At 46.8% G+C, this 17,545-nt stretch overlaps 1 protein-coding gene and 1 pseudogene across 26 annotated transcripts in view; one reads left to right on the top strand and one right to left on the bottom strand.

The window, feature by feature from the left end:
• Positions 1-8,350, top strand: part of CELF1 (CUGBP Elav-like family member 1) — a 71,887-nt gene extending 63,537 nt beyond the window's left edge. For 13 of the 26 annotated variants that reach the window (XM_032639233.1, XM_032639234.1, XM_032639230.1 and 10 more), the window contains 2 exons: positions 1,240-1,383; positions 1,854-8,350. In XM_032639233.1, coding sequence (XP_032495124.1) covers positions 1,240-1,383; positions 1,854-1,981 — 272 coding nt within the window. In that variant the 3' untranslated portion in view covers positions 1,982-8,350. The remainder of the gene's footprint in view (positions 1-1,239; positions 1,384-1,853) is intronic. The other 13 variants (XM_032639231.1, XM_032639232.1, XM_032639248.1 and 10 more) reach the window with 2 other exon arrangements.
• A 1,429-nt stretch (positions 8,351-9,779) lies between these two features.
• Positions 9,780-10,376, bottom strand: LOC116758384 (annotated as a pseudogene).
• Between the last annotated feature and the right edge of the window lie 7,169 nt (positions 10,377-17,545).

Genomic DNA, 17,545 nt, shown 5'->3' with positions numbered 1-17,545 from the left:
ACTGGCTGGACTGCGATTGTAATAAAACTCTGTTTTGAAGATGTGCTACATATATACAATGGGATATTACTCAGCCATAAAAAATGAAATAATGCCATTTGTAGCAACATGGATGGACCTAGAGATTATCATGCTAAGTGAAGTAAGTGAGGCAGAGAAAGACAAGTATCATATGATATCACTTATATGTGGAATCTAAAAAAATGGTACAAATGAACTTATTTACAAAACAGAAAGAGTCATAGATGTAGAAAACAAACTTTATGGTTACCAGGGGGAAAGGGGGTGGGGAGGGATAATTTGGGAGATTGTGATTGACATATACATACTATATATAAAATGGATAACTAATAAGGACCTACTGTACGTACAGCACAGGGAACTCTACTCAGTACTCTGTAATGACCTAATGGGAAAAGAATCTAAAAAAGAGCAGATATATGTGTATGTATATATATAACTGATTCACTTTGCTGTACAGCAGAAACTAACACAACATTGTAAATCAACTATACTCCAATAAAATTGTTTTAAAAAAACACCTCTTCTTTGGCCAGGAAATCACTGAGTGTAAGTGGTTGAAGAGGAAAGCATATTCTAGTTTTGAGCTTAGTTGTTTATCATAGGCACATTTTAAAAATATGTTTTTACTGAGGCACAATTTACATATGGTAAAATTCACCCTTTTGGGAATATAGCTCTGTGAGCTCTGACGAACACACGTAGTCACGTAACTGCTGCCACAGATGTAGAACATTTCTGTCACCCCTAGAAATTCCCTCATGTCTCTTTATAGTAGGTCCCTGCCCCACCTGCCTCTGGCAGTTACCAATCTCTTTGCTGTCCCTATTGTTTCTAGGCACAATTTTGAAACCTGTTTTATTTATAATCTCTACCTCCTTTTCTGTTGTTCCTCTACAACCCTGTAGTCTCTGGTTTTATTGCACCACACGCAAATCTGCCTACTTACTGTCCCAGCACACCATCCTCCCACAAGGTCGAATTCTGACCTTTGTCAATGAGACAGAGATTGAGAATGGTGAACGGGAAAGAGGGCAGGAACCTGTTTCAGCGATCACCCTTCAGCCCCCTGCCTTGCATTTAGAGAGTCTGTTTAGTTCTCCGGGTGAATTTCTGTTGGTTGGGATGCTGTGAGTTCTGACACAGGTGGAAATGAGAGTCGGTGCAGGGGATGAGTGTGCTTGCCACTGACCTGTTCAATCAATGGGGATTTTGAAGGTCCAGAAGGAGCCAATCTGTTCATCTACCACCTGCCCCAGGAGTTTGGAGACCAGGACCTGCTGCAGATGTTCATGCCCTTTGGGAATGTCGTGTCTGCCAAGGTTTTCATAGACAAGCAGACAAACCTGAGCAAGTGCTTTGGTACGTTGGTGTTTCTTCTGGTGTCGGGAGAGCTAAGCACGTTCACCAGTTAGAAAGGGGGAGGAGGGGCTGAGAGCAGAGAAAGGGGGAGAAGGGGCTGATAGCAGGAGAGCTGCGTTTGAGTTTGTAGTTTAACTTAGCCTCTGGCAGGTTACATTGCCTCGTTTTGAGCCTCAGTGTTTTCATTTCTGTAGTGGGAATGATGATTTGTACCCACACTGTCACTCCAGAGGTAAAAATAATGTATGGAAAATGGCTTGGCCAAAAAAACTTTAAGGTACTGTGTAGATGTCAACTGCTGCTGTTAGGAACCTGATTTATTTCATGTGATATAATTTCAAGAATTCTTGTTCCTGCTGAGAAAAATTGGGATTTGAGACTAAGCTCATAAGGTATCTCTTGCATAAGGAAGATTGAGAATCTTCCTGCCTCGTTATGCCCCTCACCTAGGTTTCTGCTTGGACACACAGGTTTTGTAAGTTACGACAATCCTGTTTCGGCTCAAGCTGCCATCCAGTCCATGAACGGCTTTCAGATTGGCATGAAGCGGCTTAAAGTGCAGCTCAAACGTTCGAAGAATGACAGCAAGCCCTACTGAGCGTGCTCCCCTCTGAGACTGGAGTGAGAGGGTCTTCTGGTAAGTGGGGGAGGAGCACCCTTAATGATTCGAAGCCCTAAGGCTGTGTGTTGACAGCCCTGGACCCTGATCCCTGCCACTCTCGCAGGCACAGCTTGCCCTGAAGACTCGGCTACTGCCTTCTGTGGGAATTTCGCTTCGTACAGAGGACAAGTTTGTGCTTTGGTTTCCAGTGTTTTACTTTGGAGTTTAGGTGCCATATCCTGAGTTTTTTTTCTTTATTTAAAAGTTTGCTGTGTTTGTAACCAGTGTGTTGAGAAGGACCAACATCAAACTGCCCTGGGGGAGGAGGGGGAATGGAGAAACATTAAAAAAGAAGATCAGAATTTGCCCCAAACTACCCAAAGAGAGAGGACTGAGTGAAACAAAAAATTGACCCCCAGAATCTTCCTGAGCACGAGAGTGGGTGAAATGAGAACTGACATCCAAGAGCTTTTGGGGGGTGGAGGAGGTGGGGTTGGCTTTGGAGAGTGAGAGTGACTTGACACCCAGCAGCCCCGGGAGCTGGAGGCTAAAACTCCTCCATAGCTGCCTTCTGTGGAAATACTGAGTTCTTGCCACCTATTTTTTAGATTCTTGTCTGGGATTTCTGCCCCTCTTTCCTAAGAAGGGGCTAACAATTCTCTGGAAATAAAGCACCTGTTAAATTAGCCTGACATATGCAAAAAGCAGGGATATATCACCCATTACCAGCTTTCCCAGCCAGCCATTGGTGTTGGATTGGCCCTGCCCTCCTGGCTGGTGGCTGTTAGCAAGCGGCAGCCGGTCAAAGAGATCGTTTTTAGTTTATTTCAACACCAAACTATTAGACCGTGGCCATTTCTACCAGGTCCATTTAAAGAAGGCTTCTGGGGAAGACACTGTCTGGTCTCTTCTTTATAGTTGACCACAGCGAGGAATGTCTCTTCCATCCCCAGCCACAGGTTTCTCACGAGGGTAGATCCAAGAAGGGCTTACAGCATCTAGTTGAAGGGAGCACCTCTCCTGAGCAGAGTGATCAAAAGCCATCAAGCTGGGGGAGGAGGAGCCTGCTTCTTGGTGTACCTGAATCATAAGGTCCCTTTAAGCCAGTGCTGCGTTTGCCAGTGGCCAGCACTCAGTACTTAAAAGGATTAAGAAATCCATGTTTGCCTCCTTGGTTGAGATGTCCCAGATGTAGTGTCAAAACGGAGGCAGGCCCCTCTTCTGCCCGCTCCAGCCCCATCTTCTGCTCTTGGCGACAGAGGAGACAACAGGACGTTTACAACCTCCATATGGATTTAGTGTTCATTTACCTCAGCATCACCGTGTTCGTTTTTGTCCTCGTGCTTACAGTTAGCTCCCTGCTGCCTCCCACAGGTCTCACTGCAGCCCTTGCCTGTGACCCACACAGCCTCTGGGCTCTGCCTCTGCTCCCAGAAATGCTGCAGGGGTGGAGAACCAGAAAGGACACGCTGTTGGGAATGTGTACCTGGGCAGAGGTGGCCCGGTTAATATACGATCTTTAGCCAAGGCCAGGGGCTGGGTCCCTGGGATCTTAAACCTCACAAACATCAGTCCTGACCCCTAGCAGCAGAAGTGAGATTAAAGGGGTTGGTTTGCTATTAAGTCAGATGGGGGCTCTCTCCTTGTCATGCTGTCCATTTGGGCCACAGACAAGGATTGACTGTCTTGCTGTTGTGCAGGTAGTTGGTGGTGTTGGATTATCCCATTGAAGCTGGGACAGCTGTTCCCTTCTCATAGTGATAACTTGGGTCTGTTGTCCTCTAAGAAACATGAAACGTACTTCTTAAGCTGAACCACGTAAACTTGAATTCCACGCACTGGGAGAAATGTGTCCTGTGTTTCAAGGATAAAACTGTTCCAAAGGCTTCCAGGGTCATGATGGGATTTTTTAAATAAATGCAAAAAATAAAAATAAAAAAGAAAAAAGACAACAAAAAAAGAAAAAAATGCTAGGTTGGGGAGGCGCTGTTCTGAATCCCAACCAGCTGGAACCAAGAATGTCGTTTCTATTTTTATAGAAGTTTTATACAGCTCCGGGGTGGAGAATATTTATTACCTAAATTATATCTCTGGAAAAGGCCAGGATTTTGTAGAATCCAGAATGTGATTGTTGTACACACAGGGTGCTGTGTATGATTGAAACTACTGACTTTCTGTGGCCGTTTGCAGCCCAGCTAATCTGCCAGAGGGGGAAGGAGTTAATGCTGTGAATTGGCGGAGGAGAGAGCTGTGCTCCCCAGGGTGCTGCCGGTGCTGTGATCGCTAGCCTGTTCTGTCTTCCTCCTTGGCCACTGTGGGGTTTTCCAAAGCCCAGAACTCCACTCTTCTTCCCACTTTCTTCCCTTTCTCTCCCTCCTCCCCCAGTTCACTATTATTTGTACACGGATTTGCCCTGGGCTCCGGGACCTTATGAAACCCCTCCCCTATTGACATGAAAGGTAAAGGTGTAAGCAGCCCACTTTGATACCACACTCTGAGGTTTCATACCTGCTCGTGGGTTCTTGTTTCTAAAAGAAGCGTGCACCTCAGCAGGGCCCTGGGCTGCCACAGTGGCCAGCTGGTGAGCCCAGGCACTTCCCTCTGTTCTCTTGTCCCCTGCCCAGCGAATTCCCACAGCAGTGCTGCCCTTGAGCACAGTTCTCTCCCTAGGCCAAAGATGGTTTTGTGAAGAAGCTGCTTCCCTACAAGTCTCATGGTGTGAAAGCGTCAGCTTGGAGAGTGGAGACTCGCAGTCAAGTCTTAAGCAGCCCTTTTCTGTTGTGTGGGGGTCTCATGTGTATAAGTGTGTTTTCTGCTGTAGTTCTGTTTCTTACTTGGGTTTCATCATGAAAGTGATTTGCCTTGAATGCAGCCAGACACTGTCTCCTGGGTCCAACATGAGTGGCCAGGGCCTGCGTGGAAGCTAAGAGCTTGGATTTCCGGGAACAAAGGGCCATCCGCATAGGATTGAGGAGAAATCCTGGCCCTCTTCCCTAAAGAATTCTCCCCACCCCAGCCTGCGGCTTTGACTTTCTCCCTGAGTCTTGACCAGGAGTTGAGGGAGAGGCTGAGGCTCTGCTCCACCAGAGAGACCTTTTCGGATGTGTTTGGGCACTTCTGGGGAAATCCAAGCCTTAGGTTCCCTCTGTCTCTGGCAGTTGGATGTTTTCTTGGTGTCCTCCATGTCCTTTTTTGACTTTTCCCTGTGTCCATTGTTAGCATGTGCAAAAGTTCCCTGTCATTGCCCAGCCCCTGCCCCGCCCGCCTCCTCATTTCAGGGCTGTACAACAGTGAATGTTCCTGTTCTCTCTCTCTTCGTTTGGATGTATTGCTCTGTGTAACTCAGTGGGTCTCCCTCTTTCTGGTTTGTTTTTTTTTCTAGATTCCTGCCGTTTGTTCATCGTTGTGCCTAAAGCATGTCGATGTGGCGTCAAGTACATCGTCCAAATCCCTGTCTCTTCAGCTTCTCTGATGCTTGAACTCTCACCTTTGACCTTGTGTTGACCTTTGATGCTGACGTGTATTTTTATTATGTTTGTTTCTTTCTTTGTTTTTTCTTTTTTCTTTCCTTTTTTTTTTTTTTCTTTTGTGCTGCCAAATTGGTTTTGCTAGAACGACTGCTGAAGGGGAAATATTTAAACTTGCATTTGAATATAAAAAAATCTATTTTTCTAGAACTTCATAAGATAACCACTTGATTTTGTGATTCCAATTCTTTGTAATTGTCTTCAGAGCAGCCCTACTAGCACATACCGCGTGGTGTTTGTATTTCTGTGAACACACAGCCAGTCTGTTTCTAGGCTTTGTTTCTCTGTGTGCTTAGTTTTAAAGACAACTTTGAAGTAAACAATGAAATAAAAGATGTCACTAAAACCTTTGAGGCTCCTGAGCACATTTTGCTGATATAGTTTGTGGGGCTTGAGGAGACTGCATGTGTTCCTATTTTTGTTTTTCTGAGTTCTCAACTGCAGAAAACACCTGAACCCTTTTTCGTTTTTGACCACTGGCTGCAGTTTGGGTCGCAGCCAGCCCTTTTTCTTGTGTGGTTCTTCCCTGGAGCAACCCTGCCGGGAGTCTGCAGAGCCCTCTGGCCCCTTCCCCTCAGCCCTGCTGTGCCCACCTCCATGCTTCTTCCCACAGTCTCCACAGCAAAATGTGATGCTTTGATTTTTTTGTTTTTGTATTGTTTTTGTGTTGAATTTTTTCCTTTCCTACTAAGATTATGCCCAGAAAAAAACAAGTTTTGCATGTTTCCTGCTGTTTCTTCACACCTTCGTATATATCACCTTCACCTCTCTGTTTTCTATAGTTTGTGCAGAAACTGACCGATTTAAAAGGGTTTCAAAGAAGCTGTTTTAAATTGATGTGGGGTTAATTTTTTTTTTCCAAGATTGTATTATTTTTATTTTGAAGTGGCAACTTTCTCCTCTATTGCCCTTAGAGCGTTTGCCTGTGCACTTAGACTGTCACCTCATATGGCCTCCGGGTCTCGGCGGGGCCTTCAGGAGGCCGGTTGCTCTGCTCAGAGGCGGGTGGGAAGGGGGTCCAGAGAGGCACAGGGGCAGAGGTAGAACTCAGAAGGCGGCTGTGGGTGGGCGAGAGGCTAGTGAGCACCCTCAGCGCCGAAGAAGGAGTGCGCTCTTAGCCACTCGCAGGAGGCCGTCTGCGCCTGAAGTGGCAGTACATCTGCAGCGCTTCTCCTAGGTGACAAGCACAATACTACAGTCTTCACACTGTTTACAGCCCTGGGCACCAGCCACCCCACACTGGCTCCTCACTGCAGCTCGGCTCTTGCTCAGCTAGTGGGGTGGGGGTTAGGGCGGGTTTGGTTTTGTTTTTGTTTTTGTTTTGTTTTGTTTTGTTTTAATTGGGTGAAGAGCCAAATAGCTACTGTCCCTGGGTGCCAGGCAAGCCAGTTCCTTGGTTCCCTGAGGGGAACTTGCCCTCCTCTCTTGTGGCACCATCCAGCCTCAGGGTCTTAGGGACTTGAGTAAGAATGTGAAGGGCAGAGGGAGAGGTCGGAGGAGATAAGAGGTCACATGATGGATCTGTGGAGGTAAGAGGTTGCAGAGGGAGGAGTTTGGGATAGATCCCACCCAGGCCTAAGCTGCTGGTGGGTGAGAGAGCTGCGAAGTAGGATTTCCAGGGAAGGATCGAGAGGGGTAGCCAAGGGACTGGGGGGAGGGGGGTGGGAAGGTAGAAGCACTGTTAGCATCATCCATGCTGGAGTTGATAAAGGAAGGGATCTCGGCAGAGTTTCTGCTCTGGGACCTGGCAGGTTGCCTAGTATTAATTATGCTTGAAGCCACTCTTACTAGAAGGAAAGGGCGGCCAGGTGGAGACCCAGTGTATGGTAGGCTGCTTAATTTCTTCGAAGGGGTGATTGGATGGAAAGAGGCCAGGAACCCCAGCCTGAGCGAGACTGCCGTGCACCCCACAGTCTGACTGCACAGAGCTGCCTCTCTTGGCAGAAGGCGCTGAGGCTCCCCTTCCTGTGTATTCAGAACCCATGTTTGCCAATATATTTTGCTTTTAATTCCAAGAGGAGCTCTGGGAAAACCTGTGGATAAAACCAAATGCCAAACGTTGGACGTTGTTTCCTTTTCCTTTTCTCTCTCTGATTGTTTTAATTGTTCTGTGGTGGTTTTAATGGATTTGAGACCCTGGAGCGGCAGCTGCCTTTCTGATTTCCAGCTGCTTTTTGTGAATAATTTAAAAAGAAAAAAAAAAAAGAAACTTTACATTTTGGAGACAAACCTGTGTGAGTTTTTTATTGGTACAAACGTTGTATTTAACACTAGGGGTTTTGTACAGTTTTTTGCCTTTTCTACTAGAAAACAATGTAAAGTGATTTCACAATGTGAAGAGAAAAAAATTGCCACTATGACCAAACGCACAGTCTGTTCTGCAGCAACAATGGGATTCAATCAACTCAAAGTCGTGATTCAGCCGTAGAAATGCTTTTTCTTTACCTTGTTTGAGCTTTTCCTTTCTTTCCTGTTTTGATTTGCAAAAGAAAATGTCTTTTTTGTGTGAACTTGTGTTGTACTATGTAGAAAATTATGAATTTTACTTTAATGGTTTAAAAAAAAAAAAAGGCAAGAAGAGCCCTTGTCGCTTTTCTGACCTGATCACAGAGTTTGTGTAGTGGATTAAAAAAGAAAAAAAATTGTTACCAGTTTCGAGCAAGGGAGTATGTGTCTAAAAGGAATCTCCTTCCTTTTCTGTGTGTTTTTCCTTTTGTCCCAATGGGGAACCTAAATCTGTTTTAATTGCACAGACACACGGACAAAAAGTCATTTTGTATCTGCCAAGTGTGGTACCTTCCTTTGTTTATTTGCTATTAAACTGTTTGAGAAGAACTGACGTTGTCTTCAGAGTTACTGATTGTTGGGGTAGGTGGCAGCCGGGGGCTGGAGGGGTTGGCGGCACTCCTGAAGAAGGGGTGGGCGCCCCGGAATTACCTGTTAACGTGCAGTGGGGCCACCCCAGGCTCCCGAAAGAGAATTTCTTCCAGAAAACTGCCTTCTCTATCATCCTGCATTCTTCTCAGCATCCCCGCTAATAGGGAGGCGCTGTAAAGTTTTTTGGCAGCCTTCATTTTTGTGCTTCTGTTGCCAGTAGTGGCTGCCACCTTGCAGAGCTAGCCCAGACCTGTGAGTGCGCGTCCCTTCCTGCTGTGGAGTTCCTGCACCTGGGGAGGCAGCCAGCGAGCACTGAGGCCCAGAGCGTGGGGCTCTTCCTCTCTAGGTCTTCAGCGCTCCAGACCAAAGTGCTGCAGCTCCTTTCCCCTCATTTGGACCTCAGAACAGGGTCACAGAAGGGCATTTCTAAGATTTCTTGGGTTTACAACTCAGTAATTCTAGGTCACTCTCTGAGTGAGGCCCATACTTGGGCCTCCTCAAACCTCTGTGAACTGCAGATTTAGTCAGCCCCTGGGCCAGGAGTCCCAGGCCCTCTGGCTGAATTATAAGTTTGTCTGCTCCTTACCTGCCACTGCCATCCTCATCCTCCAGGAAGCCAGTCTTTGTGAAGCTGGTGCCTGTCTAGGGGCATGCAACCAGCAATGGCCTGTGGGTGGGCCAGGCCTCAACCTTCTCATCAGAGTCGCTCTGTGTGGGGTGTGTCTGGAGTAGCATTTCCCAGTGGGGGTTGTACTGGGTACTAGCCCATGAAATGTTTATGCAGTAATTGTCCTAGCTAATGTTCATTGACTGTTCACCACCATCCTAGTGCTGTGGGAAACACTCGATACACATTATATGCTCTAGTCTTTATAACGCCCCTGGGAGGGAGCTACGGTTTTCATCCCCATTTAGCAGATGAGCAAACTGAGGTTAAAAGAAACTGGGTTGTGGAATCCCGTGGTGGTCCAGTGGTTAAGACTCCGTGCTTCCACTGCAGGGGGCACGGTTTGATCCCTCTGGTCGGGGAACTCAGATAATAACCTGCATGCTGCATGGCATGGCCAAATAAATAAAAATAATAAAAATACTTTATTTGAAAAAAAAAATCGGGTTGTTTAAAAAACATTAATCCCCCCCCCAAAAAAATAACTAAAGTTACTATTTTTTTATGCCATAAGTTTATTTACAAACGTATCTAGTATGTTGAGTTCAACAGTTTGATCCTTTTTTCAAAGAGAGTGCACCTCTTAAAATGCTCCTCTTCATATCTGTCTCATGGATTCCCCGCCCCCCATCCCCACCCCCCCACCCAAGGGCTTGTGGGATCTTAGTCCCCGCACCAGGGATTGAACCCCAGGTCCTCGGCAGTGAAAGCGCGGAGTCCTAACCACTGGACTGCCAGGGAATTCCCTCATGGATTATTTTTTAAGCAGTTGGTGTCTTACTATCAAGAAAGGTGCAGTAAATCGAGATCCAAAGTACAAAATCATCATAGCCAGTAACCGCCACTTGTCTTCCACTGAAAATGGCAGATTCTTCCCTGGACTCTCCTCTTAGTGGCTCCTACGGACCACAGAGGTGGTGACCCTCCAGATGCTCTATCCCAGGCGCAGAGACTGAAGGCAGAAGAAATGGCGGCAGCACACCAAGACCTCCTTCCCTCACGACCTTGCTCCCCTGTGTCCAAAGTTACTATTAGATTTCATTAAGTCTTTTTCCTACACACATTTTAAAAATAAGACTGGGATCAAACTAAAAAGAAGAAATTGGGTCGCTCCTGGAAAGTGGTGTGCACTGAGAGTCAAACCAGGTCTGCCTGACTTCCAAGCCCTTTCTCTTAACTACTCCCAAGGAGAAGTAACTCTGTAAAAGCAAATCGGTGTGCTTTAGTTAACCTACACAGTCTCATCACACACGGTTTGCATGCTATCCTCTAGGCTCTAGGGAAGGGAGCCTACAACTCTGTGGCTCCCTCCGTGGTGCATCGTTTCAGCTTTGTCCTCAGAGTGACTGTCTCGGTGCTAAAGGGGTAACTCAGTGCTCCAAGTTGTCATAGTGCTCCTGCAAGGTGCCACTTCCCGTGAGGACTGGAGTGCTTCTTTTTTTTTTTTTTTTTTTTTTTTTTTTTTGGTACGCGGGCCTCTCCTGTTAAGGAGCACAGGCTCCAGAGGCGCAGGCTCAGCGGCCATGGCTCACGGGCCCAGCCGCTCTGCGGCATGTGGGATCCTCCCAGACCGGGGCACGAACCCGTGTCCCCTGCAATGGCAAGCGGCCTCTCAACCACTGTGCCACCAGGGAAGCCCTGGAGTGCTTCTTAAATGTCACTCCTGCCACACAGTTCTTTCCTACATCTGTTGCCACCGAAGCTGTTCTTTACCTCGTGTTTATTTGAATTTTTTTTTTTTGCATTGTGGTAAAAATACATATAGCAATTTTCTATTTTAACCATTTTTAAGTAAACAATTCAGTGACATTTAGTACATTCAGTGTTATACAACCATCACCACCTAATGTTTTAAATCAACTTGAAATCCACCTTTTATAATTTCACCTCATTCTGACCATTAGTATTTGTGAAGTTACAAGTTTGGTGTCCTAATTGTAAAATACACATTATTTAAAAATACACATTGGGGCTTCCCTGGTGGCACAGTGGTTAAGAATCCGCCTGCCAATGCAGGGGACACAGGTTCGAGCCCTGGTCTGGGAAGATCCCACATGCCCGCGGAGCAACTGGGCCCGTGTGCCACAACTGCTGAGCCCGCGTGCCACAACTAGTGAAGCCCACACGCCTAGAGCCCGTGCTCTGCAACAAGAGAAGCCACTGCAATGAGAAGCCCACGTACTACAACGAAGAGTAGACCCCGCTCACTGCAGCTAGAGAAATCCCGTGCACAGCAACGAAGACCCAACAGCCAAAGATAAATAAATAAACATTTTAAAAATGTAAAATAAAATACACATTAAGGGACTTCCCTGACAGTCCAGTGGTTAAGACTCCACACTTCCACTGCAGGGGGCACGGGTTCGATCCCTGGTTGGGGAACTAAGATCCCGCGTGCCTAGCGGTGCAGCCAAAATAAAACAAAATACACATTAAGCTGCATAACCAGTATGTATAAAATGTCCATGGGGTGGCTTCTCAAAGAGATCTGTTTCACACTTTGGGGAATTGGGTCAGGGTGGAGAGTCAGGGGCTTCCCCATGGACTCCCTTCCCGTACCTGTTTCCTCTGTGAGTAGAGGGTGGTTGAACCAGAGATTGTCTCCCACTTAGCACAGATGTTCTGTAACTCACGATTGAGGTGGTAGATCTTCGTCTTAGGACTCCTGTATTCCTGAGATAGAACTTGATATAAAAATAGAATGAGGACTTCCCTGGGGGTCCAGCGGTTAAGACTGTGCGCTTCCAGTGCCAGGGACGCAGGCTCGATCCCTGGTCAGGGAGCTAAGATCCCACATGCTGTGTGGTGCGGCCAGAAAAAAAAAAAAAAAAAGGATGTTAAGTACAATTTGAATATCTTCCAGTTTAACATCATACTTAAAGGCTGTTGTTTCTCTTTAAAATTTACCCAAAAAAGGGACTATGCCAAAGGTACTATTTTTAACCTCAGAATTTAGACTTGTGCATCTTTATAATCATATATCTGTGTCTTAAACTATTTCTTCTAAAAACCCACATGCAGTCACCTTTTATCTTTGAATAGATTCCTTAGGCACCTAATTGCCACACTCCTGGTTCCCGGCTTACTGGCTTTCTCCGTCAGTACATGGCCTCCCTAACTCTCCCAGGTACTTTACATGCTGTGCTCACCTGAGCATCTCAGTCCCTGATGAAGAAAAGCCATCAGGAAGGAAATGAAAGAGCAAGTTTGTTCCTTCACCTCTGGGAATGTCAAACTAATGTCTGATAACATTGTCCTTCCAGGAGGGATCATAGATGGCTTTTTTTGCACCTTCTGCCTTTTTCAAGCTCTTTCCTTCTCTCTGGGGAGTCCTTTCTAACCCCCCCCCCCGGCCCCCGCCACCATCTGGTGTTTAATTTCTTCTGCATACATTGGCTTTCTCTTTACTGGTAAAGGCTCCAGCTGTTGAGAGGACTGTTGTTCTTTTCAATCAAAGTCAAATCTTGGGATGGGGAAATGAACACATTTCAGCCGGGAACGGCCGTCCCGACACTCCTGCAGCCAAGTCTATAGGACCTTGGCCCTGCTTCCCTCCCCACACCCCCATCCCCCCAGGCAGGGTCCCAGTGACCTGAGGCCTCCTGAAGTTTTGGGTGTTTCTGTACTGTCTGATTGAGGTATAATTCACACACTATACAATTTGCCCACTTAAAGCATCCAGTTCTGGTGTGGGTTTTTTTGGTTTTTTGTGGGGGGTTTTTGCGGTACGCGGGCCTCTCACTGCTGTGGCCTCTCCTGTTGCGGAGCACAGGCTCCGGATGCGCAGGCTCAGCGGCCATGGCTTACGGGCCCAGCCGCTCCACGGCATGTGGGATCCTCCCGGACCGGGGCACGAACCCGTGTTCCTTGCATCGACAGGCGGACTCTCAACCACTGCGCCACCAGGAAGCCCAGAGAGTTGGATTTTAACCCAGGTCACCCTGACTCCTGTAGAGCATATTCCTCTGGGAGTGAATGGTGGACCTTGGGGGCCCTGGTTTAAATTCCACCTTTAGAGTGGAGCTTCGTGAAGGCGGGAACCGTGTAAGTATTGTTCTTCACAGGAGCCTTAGGGGCTGGTAGATAATAAGCATCAAGGAGACGTTTAATGAGTGAGTAAATGAACAACTAAATATCAAAAGATGACAGTTGCTTTTGTCCAAGAGCTTCTGGACATGCTTTTTTCCCCAACTACATTACATTCGAGTTTTATTTAGAAATTTCCATCCACTCCAGAAAGAAAGGGAATAACTTATTTTCACACCTGTTTATAGATTACTAGCTACCAGCCAGTACCCAGATTCTCTGTAGGCCCTCAGTGGCTGTGAAACAAATGATGGCCAAGTCCGTTAGAGCCACTTTACAAGAATTCTGCTAATACAGCTTTCTGCCCCGTGAGGAAATTGGTGGAGGGGAACCTATGTGTGGTCCTCCAGCCCTGAGAGTGCCACCAGCCTGGTCATTCCTGAAGTGGAGAGTGCCCAGAGCCTGGGGCTTACATGACACAATGGCTTTTATTTTTTTAAGTTATTTTAAGGTTTGAGGGGTTTTTTTTCCCAAAACATAATGTTATAGACGAGGACTTAGCACGTGGTGGGAAAAGCTTGTGTTTAGGAGTCTTAATCTGATTATAATACCAGCTGTGTGACCTTGGGCAGGTGACTTGATTCAGCCTCAGATTCCTCACCTGCCAAATGGAAATGAAAACACCCACCCAGCAGGGCTGGGAAGATGAGAGAGTGCCTTCAACGCTTAGCACACTGCCACCCTTGGCAGACATGCTCATTCAAGTCGCTAACGACCCTAAGTACATCAGAGTTAACAGTGAGCATTTCCCCATCCCATAGCCCATTGATAACTGTCAAACAGATGGGGGAGTACGCTTCCAGAATTTCTCTCTATATACAAAAATATGTACACATATAATGATGCTTGCTAATAAAAATGAGATCATGCCTTAATGTACAGAATGTTTGCATTTTTTTTCAGTTACTTTGTCACGGGCACCCTTCCATCTGGACATGTACACTGGAAATCTACCATTTTCACTTTTAGAGACTACATAGCATTTCATGGTTTCTCAACGACTGTCCTATTGGACACAGGTTATTTCTAGATTTTTCACTATTATAAACTGTAAGAGCCAATTCAAGGAAGGTTCAGGAGGTCCATTAGAGGGGCATTAGTGCAACATCTTGTTTTCAAAGCAAGTTCTTATTTTATCGTCTCATTTGGTTTTCACAGAAATTTTGACAAAGGTAAAGCTCCATTTACAACTAGGAAAATGAATTTGTCGAGAGGGACAGATGTCCCAAGGATCCCGCTAATCTTGGCAGAAGGGGCCTGGGACTGTCCCCTCCAGTTACATTTGTTGTGCAGGGGCTATAAATGCAGGGGCCTGCAGGGGCCAGGCAGGTGAGGCAAGCCTGTGAAAGGAGGCCGATGTAAGATGACAAGTGACAGTTGGCTCAGTGTCAAGGCAAGAATAGCAAGAGGTGGGGACTGGGCGAACGAGAGACATTCTTGGTCTCTTGAGACCAGACACCAACCACTTGACTGGTTGACATGCAGACTCATGGGCCTGGGGATTGCCTGAGCTTCCAGTCTTCAACAGAAGCAGGAAATGCTGATTCTTGTATGAAATCTCCCAGATAACAAGTGTAGCCAACCAACGTGGAAATCATCAGCCCTTGAATGCCAGATTGTGAGCCCTGCTTCAGGCCCAAACTTCATTTTCTACTTTCGATTATAAAATGGGAATCTAAAGTGTACCAGGCCGCGTAGCTGGTACCTGACACAGCGGGCACTTGGAACAAGCCCCCAGGCTCCTGCTGTCCCGTCGCCCTGTGAGGTTAAGTGGCCCAGAAGAGACTCATTTTGTGACTCGCCCTCCCGGTTCTGGGGGCCTTTTGTCAGCCTTCATTGCTGGGCTTCGGTGAGCAAGGCCTGATTCCGTTCACCTTTTCCTTAGCCTTCTTTGTATACATTTCTTCTGCTCACCCAGGCCAGAGCCTTGGACAGCATTCCCAGTGGGCTTGGGTGTGTCCGATGAAAATCACTATGATTCCTGAAGACGGCTGTCCAGTTCCCCTTCAGTTTTCTCCCTCTCCTCTTTTCCGGGACAGTATCATGGTTAAGAGTAGGACCACTAGAGTCACACTGCTTGGGTTCAGTCCCTGCTCTGTCTCTAGGTCGCAGTGTGTTCTTGGGCAGGTCGCTTTACCTCTGCGTGCCTCCCAGTTATCTGTAAACTGGAAGAAATGCTCAGCTTAGGAAATGTTAGTTGTTACACTTCTGTTGGTTTCCTCACACTTTGCCAGGGACTGTGCAGGTGCTGGTGGTACAAAGACCACACCCTTGCCCTAAAGGAGCATGACCTTGACCTAACTGTGTGCAGTGGTCAGCAAATTGCTGACTCTGGGGCAGAGGAAACTGTCAAGTTTTTGAGTTTTGCAATCATTCACGTTCCCAGGTACCCGTAAGGCTGTGGTTCCAGATTCCTTTGGGATGCTGAGGCAAACTGCCCACCTCCCTTCCCTCCTGTCAAAGACTCGACTTGAACTCGTGGCTGGACTATATCTGGTCTACAAATGGGAGAGAATCTGCTGGCTCTTCAGCACTTGCCCCGTGTGCCCAGCTTCCTTCCCCTCTGGAGGTTAACTTCAACCCAGGACCCACCTTCCCAGCTGAGAGGAAGATCCCAGCCAACTCTCCTGTGTCAGTGGCTCCCCGACTCTCCCCCGCTTTCCCAGCTTCCTGTGGTCCCGGTTCAAGAGCACGTCCCCTGGGGCGTCCCGGTATCCTTTTCGAGTCCCAAGGGCCCCTCCTCCATCCCCTCGACCTATGCTGAGCATGCACCCCCGCCCCACTCCCAGATTGCCCCACTCTGGACCCATTTTGCTCACAGTAAACAGGAAGTCATCTCTGCCTCTACTCAGTTTCCCCAGGACGAGGCAGACATGGCAGATCGGCTGTAAGCCTGGAGCGGTTGCTTTAAATTTCAAAATTAAACTTTCACTTCTCCCCTTTTTTTCCCCATTAATTTAACATATTTATTGAGTGGCCACTGTGTGCCAGGTCTTGCTCTGGAGACATAGTCAGTGATGAATGAGATGAAGTCCCTGCCCACACATCTGAGTGGGGGAAACAGACACTAAGCCAATAACCTCATTAATGAATATGGTAAATCTTGTATCAGAATGGAATGTAATTCTCTATGAGTGTAATAATAAGCTGATCCACCTCAACTAGGACTTAACTGGGCAGCATGTCAAGGTAGGGACCACGAGGGGCAAAGGCCCTGGGGCAAACAGGTTGGCAGTTCCTCACAAGTTGAACACAGAGTTACCTATGACCCAGCAGTTCCACTCCTAGGTATATACCCAAGACATATGAAAACGTGTCCACGTGAAAACTTGTACGTGAATGTTTATAGCATCCTTATTCATAATAACCAAAAAGGGAAGCAACCCAAATGTCCATTGACTAATGAATGGATAAACAAAATGGTGTATCGGATACTATTCAATGAATAGTGCAATGAATACTATTCAGCCGTAAAAAGGAATGAAGTTCTGATTCATGCTACAGTATAGATGAACCTTAAAAACATTATGCTGAGTGAAAGAAGCCAGTCACAAAAGGCCATATGTTGTGTGATTCCATTTACATGAAATGTCCAGAATAGACAAGTCCATAGAAAGTAGATTGTGGTTGCAGAGGTTGTATTCGTTTGCTCAGGCTACCGTAACACTGCAGCAGACTGGAGGGCTTAAACAATAGAAACTTACTTTCTCACAGTTCTGGAGGCCGGAAGTCAGAGATCAAGGTGTTAAAAGGGTGGGTTTCATTCTGAGGCCTCTCTCCTTGGCTTGTTGATGACACTTTTTCCTCCTCTGTGTGTCTATGTCCTGATCTCTTCTTATGGAACTAGTCATATTGGATCAGGGCCCCCTCTAATGACCTCATTTTACCTTTTTAGAGATGGTGTCTCCAGGAGATTCCCTGGCCGTCCAGTGGTTAGGACTCCGTGCTCTCACTGTAGAGGGCCCGGGTTCGATCCCTGGTCAGGGAACTAAAATCCCACAAGCCAGGTGGCACAGCCAAAAAAAAAGATGGTGTCTCCAATAAGGCCCATTACGAGGTTGGGGGGTGCGGTCTACATATCAACACCAACATATGAACGGGGGCACAATTCAGCACCCCATAACACGAAGAAATGGGGGGTGACTGCTAATGAGCACAGGACTTCTTTTCAGGGTGATGAAAATGTTCTGATATTAGAAATTTGTGCTGATCAATGCACAAATTTGTGAATACAGGCACACCTCGAAAATACTGCAGGTTTGGTCCGGGACCACCACAGTAAAGCGAACATCACAATAAAGCAAGTCACATGAAGTTTTCGGTTTCCCAGTGCATATAAAAGTTATGTCTGTGCTATATTGTAGTCTATTAAGTGTGCAATAGCATGATGTCTAAAAACACAAT

This window comes from Phocoena sinus, chromosome 8, assembly GCF_008692025.1.
Source record: "Phocoena sinus isolate mPhoSin1 chromosome 8, mPhoSin1.pri, whole genome shotgun sequence".
In the NCBI taxonomy this organism is placed as follows: Eukaryota; Metazoa; Chordata; class Mammalia; order Artiodactyla; family Phocoenidae; genus Phocoena; species Phocoena sinus.
Note: the sequence above shows the minus strand (reverse complement) of the source record. Positions and strands in the feature narration are given on the sequence as shown.